The sequence below is a fragment of the Silene latifolia genome, chromosome Y (genome assembly GCF_048544455.1).
Source record: "Silene latifolia isolate original U9 population chromosome Y, ASM4854445v1, whole genome shotgun sequence".
Lineage (NCBI taxonomy): Eukaryota > Viridiplantae > Streptophyta > Magnoliopsida > Caryophyllales > Caryophyllaceae > Silene > Silene latifolia.
This window is the reverse complement of record NC_133538.1, coordinates 89,561,446-89,572,766: the sequence shown is the minus strand read 5'-3', so window position 1 is coordinate 89,572,766 and position 11,321 is coordinate 89,561,446. Positions and strand designations below refer to the sequence as shown.

Sequence of the window (11,321 nt, the reverse complement as noted above, 5' to 3'; positions counted from 1 at the left end):
TAATTCAACTTGATTTAATTTTTATGCTCTTTATTGACCTTAAAAATCATAACCTCTTATGAAATAAATCCAAATTTAATTACAATAATTTCAAAATTTGAATTTTAAAATTTTGAACATTATGGAATAATTCCATGACACTCATAATGTCAAAAATCAAGTTTAAAATTTTTCGAATTTATTTCGAGAGAAATATAGTTGCAATTTATCGATTTTATCAAATAAAACATCTAAAGTATATGAAAATTAATCTAATCAATGTTCCAACTTTAGATCTAATATGTGGGATAATAATGAAACCTAAAATAATTTTCTCATGCCATGTATTTCATTTTAGCTATTTTTTGCTAAAATAGTCACTATTTATGTCATTTTTACACTAAAAATTCATAAATCATGCAAAATGAATCAAGTTCATCTAAAATTTTACAACCAGTGAGTAAAATGAGCATGTGACAACATATTAAAATTTCATGGCCTGTTTCGTAGTTTAACTAATTTTAACCATTTTACCTCCATTTATGTCATTTTTATCTCATAAAAATTATAAATCATGCAAATAAATCAAATTTATACGAACTTTTATATACAATAAGTAAAATATGCATGTGAGGTCAGATAAAAATTTCAGGGTCAGAAACAAAGTCTAACTATTTTTAGCATTTTAAACACCATTTTAATCAATAAAATGTAATAAATTTACTAAAAATCATTATAATGAGCCAAAAAATACCATAGATCATCAAAATCACCTAAATATATTATAGGACCAGGATATATAATATGCAAAAAATTTCGTGACTTTATAATACTCCCTCCTATTTGGGGTTTTCTTCCCCTTTGATGTGGGCACAAGATTTTAGGAGATGATTAAATAATGAATAAAGGAAGATGGTGGGGTTTGTGAATTGGAGAGAGGAATGAATAATTATGAATTAAATAAGGAAGTGTGAGTTAGGTGGGGTTTGGTGATAGGAGAGAGGGATGAATAAAATAAGAGTAAAAGTTTCCAAAATAAGAAAGGGGAAGAAAACCTGAATAATCCGTTTAAGGAAATAGGGAAGAAAATAGAGAATAGGAGGGAGTATAAATTATAAAATCTCTAGTTTTATATGTTTTTAATTTAACTCGGAAAAACTATAAACCGATTATGCATGCAACAACCATAGCTCTGATACCACTTGAAATGATTCTATAACCCTCTTATTAAACTCCTTTAATTTTAGATCTAAATTACTCATTAAAATAGATGTTGATCTTATGCATGCATAAAAAAATAAAATAGAAAAGAAAGAACAAGGTTCCTTACAATGAAAAAACGGTTTTTAAGGGCACAAGAAAGAACACCTTTCTTAACTTGTTCTTGAGCTCAAAGTAAATGGATGATCCCCTTAGTCCCAATAGTGTGAGAACCTCCTTTCAATTGCACCAAGACTTTCCCTTAAAACTAATAATTAATTAACTAGATTATCTTAGTAGTTAACCTTAAAATATAATCTAATATTATTTCTTATTACTACTATAGTAATCTAAATAAATTAGATTTTGAACAATTTAATGTCTAAAACTTATTTTAGAGAGATGAGAGAAAGTAGTCGTAAAAACACAAAAACATAAGAATGAATAATGAAGAATAATAACAATTCTTATTATGGTAGTGGGGGGGAAAACCGGTGGCATGGAGAGGATGTGAGAGCCAATGCATGCCTCTTTGCTTTTTAGAGTTGTTCTTATCAGAGAGTATTAGGGTGTAGTATAGGCTCTAATAGCAATCATTATGTTTACCACTATTAAAACAACTTAACCATTCACCCTAATCTTCCTCTAAAAAATCGGTGGCCCTTATAATATGGAGTCCATTTTATTTTTGTCAATTGTCACTTTGTCATATAATGTGTAATATGTAACATGTAACATGTTATTAATAATATATATTAATGCATATTTAACAATTAAATATCATTACATATATTAATACAATTATATATAATAATTGACTAGTAATTCATGATTACAAGTGTATAAAATGGTCCATGTTAATATAATCTACAACAAATTATAATTATAATTAACCGATCATTCTTAATTTAATTGTTTCATAAACAACGTTTTAGTAATATATAACATTTTATTTACTAAAACGAATCTCATTTAATCGAATTACAATAAGATTCATATTCTCACTCACATATGTAAATTGTTCAATTTTTAAGGAATTAATTAATCCATATCATCATACAATTAATTAATTTATCTATTAAGGGAATCGTCCTTTAGGTGTGACCTTAAGGGATCAACTGATCACCACCATCAAACGATAGTAATGTCAAACTCTAGTCAGCCAATCATTACCGATTAATGTTGATCAGTTGACGTATAAATATGAATCATCCCTTCATGTATTCTTATTATGAGTTTTAATAATGTGATCGCACTATTGTCGAGAACACATACTCCAACATTGACAACATCTCCTAACACACAAAGTAGGTAACCCCAACAACCTTCATTATTCCTAAGCAATCTCAACACCTCTTCTTTTCACTTCAACTAATCATGACCATAAGAATCTCCAACAACGCATCCACTCATTTCACCATTCACCTTGTGTACCAAGTTAATCAAGATATTGGCTTCAAACACCCCTCACTTAGACTTGGCACACTTCTAGCTTACCCTTCCGGCATTTTAGAGCTCCGCCACTTATGTCACCACCGCCAAATGGAAGTATTCATGTATGTGACATGATTTCAAGGCTTCAAAAAGTCAACAAAGTTTTTCAATTTTTTTTTCCTAATTCTCTAATTTTGCCTAAACCGCCCTTTCGGGTTTTCGGTTTAGCTCTTCTCCTCGCCTCTACTCTCGTGGCTCGCACTCATTTTTTCTTTTTGCCCGGAGCGCCCTTTCGGGTTTTCACTCCGACCTCGGCCACTTTCCCATTTTTGCCTAGGATGCCCTTTCGAGTTTTCATCCTAGCCGGGTTTTTCTTGTCTTTTTCCTTTTTTTTTCTTCTAGTTTTTTTTCTTTTTGAAATGAAATAAAATGCATGAAAATAAATATATTACAAGCTGTTACCAACTCATGTCCACCCCACACTTTATTTTTCAATTTGTCTCCAAAGTGTAAGGTGAACACCCATAACCACTCAAGAGTGTGAACTCGAGACACCTCCACTTCTCGGAGGTCCTCCCCTTCTTCTTGATTCTCTTCTTCTTCTAAACCTAGACATTTCGGCACTTGTTTCATTCATTTGGTTCTCATCATATCCTTGCTATTGAGTGGGGAAATTTCTCATGTGTTGAGCATTCATCGCCGCCACCTTGTCAAAGGTTGCGTTTTGGACATAACGCACTTCTTCCATGTCTTCTTGGTAATGGTGGTAGCGGTTTTCATTGATTCTCCACCGGACATTTTCCGTGAGTTGGAATTGGGAGAAGTTGGACTCGAGGTTTGTCAACCAGTTAGTGACATCCGATTGCCAAGAGTGAAAAGCTTGGTAGTTGAATTTAGGGGCCATGAAGGGTTGTTGATGTTGTGCTTGAGACATGGGTGGTGGAGTGAAGCGAGGTTCATCATGAGCAACATTTGGCGTAGGCTCATCATGAGGGGGGGGGGGGGGCATCACCATATGGCAAGGCACCATAGGTTAGGGCCCCTCCAAATTGCGGTTGCTCTCCACCTCCCGCTCCATCATTCCCGGATTCAACTACGTGGGCTCTATCAACCCACAAGTCCACAAACTCATCATCGGGCGGCATGTAGAAATATTGGGCAGTTCCCCAACCTAAGGGTGAGGTAGGGGGACGGGATAAATACATGTAATGTTGTGGCCTTTTGCCACCCATACACCAAATCACCAAGGGGGCATTTCTGTCCACAACCTCAAGCATATTCGCCTGCCGCAAATACTTATAGTCCATGAGATAATCACCATCAAGTGTCCAAGCATTATCCGGAAATGGTACACCCGTCTTGGCCACGATTTTCTCAATCATGCCTCCAATACAAATTGTGTCCTTAGGGTCTTTTTGCAACTCAAGACACCCTTTTACAAACAACTCCACCCAATCCGGAATCCCTCTCCCCTTCGAAGTCATAGACCATAGACATTGCAATTGTAAGTAATTCATTTTTGTGGGCTCGGTCATGACTAAATAATTGGTGTTTATGTGCCGACTCACAATCCTCAGAATGGGGTGGGGAAGGGTTGTATTTTTGGAGTTCCCATGCCTTACATCCTCCATGATGTTATTCCAAAACTCACTCATTTTTTGTTTGTTAATAGGTTCATGCTCGGGTACTTTAGTGATGTGAAGGGCCTCCCTCACTTGATCATAGGTCATGGTGTGGGTGAGTTTACATGCTCGGAATTTGATTCCCGGAGTTTTTTCCTTCCCCAATTTCACTTTCTCTAGGGAGGAAAGAAATTTAAAGGTGATGCGTTTCCAAGTTGCCGCGGGTTTCCTAATAGAAGACTCTCTCAAGAAGTAATCGGGTCATTGGAAGCATTCCCAAATTCATAAGAACATTTTCATCTAAAAATTTGGTCACCGCGACGGATGACCAAGCCTCAAATTTTTTTCCAATTTTGTAGAGCTTTGTCACGGAGTCCGTCCTTCCCCGAGTACTCGTGATCATCGAAAGCCGAGGCTCCCTTGGTCCCTTGCGAGGAGGAAGCCTCGGATGCTTTACCCTTTCCCATATTACACCAATTTTCAGAAAAAAAACACAAGTGTTGGGCAAAAAATTTGGTTGAGGCAATTTAACAAACACCTAGTATGCACTACTTGGAGCTGTGTACTAACTAGTTATTTGTTAATTGAAAATCGCCTCACAAGATTAGAAAATGATTAGGAGCTATAAACAACAACAATTCAACAACAATTTTTGACTTTTACTTGGTAAATTTCGAAATTTGTCAATTTTTTTGAATAGTCAAGAATAAGAATAAGGTGTATACCTCCCTTTGATTCTTGTATTTTTTGTTGGATGATGAATAAAGCACAAGAATGCACCAAATAGCTCCCTTAATCCAATTGAAACCCAAAATCTTCACACTTGGATCAACTCGAAACCTTAGGTTGATTTTCACGACTGAAATGGCACGGTTGCTGCAGTTTTTCGCCCCAAAATTGATGTTGGGTGATACTTGTTGATGAATCTTTGAAGTTTGATGCTTGAAATTGATGATTTGGAATGTATTTGAAGGGTGAATTTTAGTGGGTTAGGGTTTGGGTATGAAAAAAGAGGTGGAAGATTAGAAAATTGGGGAAGAACAATGAAAGGCTTGAGTGATTTTCGACTGAAATGTTGGTACACTGCATTTTTCGCACGGTGTGAAAAATTGGACCTGAAAAGTCGCACCGTGCGAGTTTGCTGCTGGAGTCGATTTTTTTGTTCTCCAATTTTTCATCTTAGCCAATTCTTTTACACATGTTGCTTCCTTTCTTTCTTCATACATGCCTTGAGTTGATATCCTATACACTAACACACACATTAAAACATTCTAACGTGCCAAAAACACTAATGAAATTGCAAATGAATTAAATTATAATGCAATAAACTAATTGATGCGATTAATTTAAATATGCAAAAATAAAATAAAAAGCAATAAAGTGCGGAAATTAAATATGCACTATGCTAATTGAAAGGGAAGAAATATTTGCAAACTTTTGCCATTTATTTAAAGTCGATGGCTCGACAAAGTTGCATTCTCATTAATCTTCATAAATGGGATCAATAAGGTGTAGTGTTTCCACTTCACCTACTTCAATTTCTTCATGATAGTGCTTAAGCCTTTGACCATTCACTTTCAAGACTTTCCCGGATTTTAAACACTTAATCTCGATTGCTCCATGTGGAAAAACGTGCACCACCTCATATGGTCTCATCCATCGAGACCGCAATTTTCCCGAGAAAAGTCTAAGCCAATTTTGAAAGAGTAAGACATTTTCTCCAATTTGGAACATTCTCCATGCAATCATATTGTCATGCCATGCTCTTGTTTTTGCCTTGTAAATCAAAGCATTCTCATAAGAATCATTTCAAATTTCTTCCAATTCTTGGAGTTGGAGTTTCCTATGAAGGCCCGCTTCACTCAATTGCAAGTTGAACGATTTGACCGCCCAATAAGCCCTATGCTCAAGCTCCACGGGCAGGTGACACGGTTTCCCAAAAAGTAGGCGGTAAGGTGACATCCTTATTGGTGTTTTCTAGGCCGTGCGGTATGCCCATAAAGCATCATCCAATCTCAAACTCCAATCTTTCCGATCGGGATTTACCGTCTTTTCAAGGATGGATTTGATCTCCCTATTAGAAACCTCGGCTTGGCCGTTGGTTTGAGGGTGATAAGCCGTAGATACCTTATGAATGACCCCATACTTTTTAAGTAAAGCTCTGATAGCCTTGTTGCAAAAGTGTGTGCCACGGTCACTTATTAAAGCTTTAGGGAAACCAAATCGAGAGAAGATGTTGGCTTTGATGAATTCTCCAACCACTTTCGCATCATCGGTCTTGGTGGCTTTAGCTTCCACCCACTTGGAGACGTAGTCCACCGCCAAAAGGATGTAGATGTAACCACAAGATGCGGGGAACGGTCCCATGAAGTCAATGCCCCACACATCGAATACCTCACAATAAATCATCGGGGTTTGTGGCATTTCTCTTCTTCTTGAAATGTTGCCAACCCTTTGGCATCTATCACAAGCCTTCACCATGGCATGGGCATCCCGAAATAGTGTGGGCCAAAAGAAACCGCTTTCCAAGACTTTCCTAGCCGTTTTCTTGGCTCCAAAATGCCCACCACAAGCATATTCATGGCAAAATTTAAGAATTGGAATGACTTCGGTATCCGGGACACACCTTCTAATAACTTGGTCGACACAAAACTTCCAAAGGTATGGGTCATCCCACACATAGTATTTAGCATCACTCTTGATCTTCTCTTGTTGGGAGCGAGAAAGACCTTTTGGAAATTCTTGTAAGACCAAGAAATTGACTATGTGAGCATACCATGGCTCAATGGAAGACCAGGCTAGAAGTGTGTCATCCGGAAAGGTGGCTTGTATTGGTGATTTCAAGGCTTCTTTGGATTCTTCTTGCACAATCCTACTTAGGTGATCCGCCACCGTGTTGGTTGAACCTTTCTTATCTTTGAGCTCAACGTCAAATTCACTCAAAAGTAATACCCATCGCATTAAACGGGGTTTGGATTCCTTCTTGTTCACCAAATGCCTTAAGGCGGCATGATCCGTGAATATCATGACTTTGGCTCCAAGAATATAAGGTCGAAATTTCTCCAAAGCAAATACTACCGCAAAGAATTCTTTCTCGGTAGTGGTATAGTTTCTTTGAGCCTCTTTCATCATTGTCGACGCAAATTGAATAACATGTGGTGCTCTCCCTACCCTTTGGCCAAGTACCGCGCCAAGGGCATAATTACTTGCATCCGACATTATCTCAAATGGTTCACTCCAATTGGGAGGTTGAATTATGGGTGCCGAAATAAGCTTCTCCTTGAACTTGTCAAAAGCTTCCTTGCATTCTTCACTCATGATGAATTCACAATCCTTTTGAAGTAGCTTGCATAAAGGAGCGGCAATCTTGGAGAAATCCTTGATGAAGCGCCGGTAAAACTCGGCGTGCCCTAAGAAAGATCTTACTTCACGCACATTAGTAGGATAAGGCAAGGTGCGAATGGTATCGACCTTGGCCTTATCAACCTCAATCCCCTTATAGGAGACCACATGTCCCAACACTATTCCTTCCTCAACTATAAAATGACACTTTTCATGGTTGAGTACAAGGTTGGTATCAATGCATCTTTTTAGAACCCAAGTAAGATGACTCAAACAATCCTCAAAAGATTGACCATGAACGGTAAAATCGTCCATAAATACTTCAATAAAGTCCTCCACATGATCCGAGAAGATTCTCATCATGCACCTTTGGAACGTTCCCGGTGTGTTACAAAGACCGAAAGGCATTTTTCTATACGCAAACGTTCCAAAAGGACATGTGAAAGTGGTTTTTGTTTGGTTCTCGGGTGCAATTGGAATTTGAAAATAACCCGAGTAGCCATCCAAAAAACAATAATAATATTTTTCCGCCAACGTTTCTAACATTTGATCCATGAAGGGAAGCGGGAAGTGATCTGCTCGGGTCACGGCATTGAGCCTACGGTAGTCGATGCATACTCTCCACCCGTTTTGAAATCAAGTGGGGATAAAAATACCTTCATGATTTTCGACTACCACTAGCCCGGACTTCATTGGTACAAGTTAGGTTGGACTAACCCATTAACTATTGGAGATGGGATAGATCATACCTAAGTGAAGGAGTTTGAGTACCTCCTTCTTGATAACATCCATCATTGGAGGGTTCAAACGCCTTTGTGGTTGGCGAACGAGTTTAGCTTCATCCTCCAAAAGGATCCGGTGCATACATAAGGTGGGACTAATGCCTTTGATGTCGGCCATTATCCACCCAATTGCTTCCTTGTGTTGCGTTAGAACTCGGATGAGAGCCTCTTCTTGCTCACTTGAAAGCTTGCTTGAAATAATTACCGGTAAAGTTTCTTCATCTCCTAGAAAAGCATACTTCAAGTGGCTTGGTAAGGGCTTCATCTCAACAATAGGGGCCTTGACAATAGAAGGAATGGGTTTCTTCTTTGGTAGCTCCTCTAACAAACTGGAAGAAATGAAGCAAAATTCTCGGACAGTAGAGAACTCGCACGGTGCGAGTTTTGGGGGAGGATTTTTCGCACGGTGCGAGTTTTCCTCTGCCCTCTGTATTGCTTCCTTCTCTTCCCACTCTTCCATTAGTGGATTTTCCTCTAACTCTTGGATAGTTTCCTGCAAATTACAAGACAAAACATACCTCATATCCTCTCCAACCATTGCATTAGTTAAAGCAACATCTAAGGTGTCACTTTTACACATTTCATACACGGTTTGAATAATTGGTTCAAAAACTTCTAGAAAACATAAGGAGGAAGTCTCGGTAGGGTATTTCATTGCCTCATATATGCTATATTTAATCTTTTGCCCTTCAAATTCCATGGTAAGGCATCCACTAGACACATCTATTTTGGTGTTGGAAGTTTTCATGAAGGGCCTTCCCAACAAGATAGGAGTGGAGCCTTTCTCGGGTTCCATTTCAATCACATAGAAATCGGCGGGGAAAATTATATCCCCCACCTTCACCAATACATCCTCAATGATTCCTTTGGGGTAGATTTTGGACCTATCGGCCAAAGAAATGACCGTGCGAGTCGGTTTTAAAGGTCTTAACTTAAGAGACTCATAAAGTTAATGAGGCAAAACATTGATAGAAGCACCCAAATCAAGCATAGCTCTTTGACAATCCAAGTCACCAATCTTACAAGGAATATTGAACATGCCTGGATCTCCGCATTTTTGTGGCAAACGTTTTTGAAACATTGCCGACACATGTTCACTAGCCCTCACTTTCTTCATACTCTTTGCCTTGTTGGCCCTCTTAGTAGTGCACAACTCTTTCAAAAATTTTGCATGTTTTGGCACACTACTAAGAAGGTCAAGAAGTGGGATGTTTACCTCCACTTTACGAAAGATATCGTAAAGGCTTGAAGTCTTCTTGTCAATTATCTTTGTGTCATTTAAAGCACTTGGAAATGGAGCTTGTGGCTCGTATTCCGGTAGTGGTTCATTAATCCTCTCTTGCTCGGGTGTAGCTACTTTCCCATGTTCCACCACTACTTCAATTTCATCTTCAACTACATCCTCCACTTCATGAACAATCGGAAGTGGCCTTGATTTCTTAGGAGCCTTGGGTGCCTCTACCAACTCCCTACCATTCCTCAAAGAAACCGCTTGTGCTTGTTCCTTGGTGGGTGGAGGAATTGTGTGAGAACGGAGACTCTCTCCTTGAGTAGGTTATTTAGTGAATGTGTTGAGAATTTGACCAACTTGGGTCTCAAGGTTACTAATCCTAGAGTCAGTGAGCTGATTTTATTGAAGCACGGCGGTTTGGAATTCCTTGGTATTGGCTTGCAAAGCTTGGTTTTCGTTTTGGATTGGCACTTGATTCATAGCAAGTGTTTTCATGATATCTTCCAAGTAATTTTGTGATTGGTTTTGATTTTGGTTTGGCTTTTGAAATGAAGAGTTTGAGGGCCCCTTTTGGTTTTGATTTTGGTTACCACCCCACCCAAAATTTGGGTGAGCTTTCCACCCCTCATTGTAAGTATTGAAATAGGGGTCAAATTTCCTAAACCCGAGAGCCTTCACCGCTTCACTTGCTTCCTCTGTTTGCAAAGATGAACACTCATCGGTGCGATGGGTTGGATCATTACAAAGACCACAAAATTTCATATGGGATGTACTCCCATTTCCTTTTGAAAGTTCCTTAATCAAGTTGGTAAGAAAATCAACTTTGTCTTCCATATGGTTGGAGTGTTGCTTTGAAGAAGATGCCACACTTGCCCTTTTTACTCTCCTTCCGAAATTCCTAGAACTTCCCACTAATCTTTCAATCAAATCATTTGCTTCTTGGACTGACATGTACTCAATTCCTCCTCGGGTAGCGGCTTTAATCATCCTAGCATCATCCTCAAGGAGACCACCACAAAAGTTCAAGAGTAGGTCCTGATCGGTATACCCATGGTATGGACAACTAGCAATAAGTTCCTTGAACCTCTCTCGATACTCATACAAGTTCTCTCCATCCATTTGTTCCACATTACTTATTTCTTTCTTTAGTTAAGAGGAGAGACTAGCGGGAAAATACTTCTCTAGGAAAGCCTTCTTCATGTGATTCCAAGTAGTAATGCTCCCGGTGGGGAGATAATAAAGCCAATCGTTTGCCGCGTCCTTGAGTGAAAAAGGGAAGGCTCTTAGTTAAAGTTGTTCATTGGTAACCCCATTAGGCTTCATGCTTGAGCAAACTACATGGAATTTGTTTAAATGATTATTGGGATCTTTCATACTAGTTCCATGGAATTGGGGCAATTGGTGGATGAGCCCGGACTTGAGTTCAAAGGTGGCATTTTCCGCTAGGGCCGGAAAAGAGATACACAAGGGGACTTGTGTAAGGTCCGGGGCGGTAAGCTCTTTGATAGTCCTAGGCCTTGGTGGATCTTCCTTTGGTGGATTCTCGGCATAACCCATGATGATACTGATGGGTTTTGGATCGGTTTCTATAACAAAAGTGATGATGTTATCTTCCTCTCGGTCTTGTTGAGTCACGGGATTAATTTCTTGAATAACCGGGTTCTCTTTTCTAATATCACCTCCTATCCAAGCAAGTGATCTTTGAATTTCCGGGTTGAATGGAAAAAGTGG

The 11,321-nt window shown here is 38.7% G+C and overlaps 1 protein-coding gene across 1 annotated transcript; it reads right to left on the bottom strand.

Annotated features, from left to right (window-relative positions):
• Positions 1-9,308: 9,308 nt before the first annotated feature.
• On the bottom strand, positions 9,309-10,709 carry LOC141628501 (uncharacterized). Its single transcript, XM_074441638.1, has 2 exons — positions 10,181-10,709; positions 9,309-9,904 (listed from the first exon to the last, which is right to left on the bottom strand). Exons 1-2 carry the CDS (start codon positions 10,707-10,709, stop codon positions 9,309-9,311), a joined length of 1,125 nt encoding a protein of 374 aa, XP_074297739.1.
• Positions 10,710-11,321: the final 612 nt, after the last annotated feature.

Excerpts from the sequence above, each read along its gene's own strand:
- LOC141628501 (XM_074441638.1), bottom strand. The coding sequence starts at position 10,709 with ATGGATGGAGAGAACTTGTATGAGTATCGAGAGAGGTTCAAGGAACTT. Across the intron at positions 9,905-10,180 it reads CCCAAATTTTGGGTGGGGTG|GAGAGAGTCTCCGTTCTCAC; the intron begins GTAACCAAAATC and ends AACCTACTCAAG.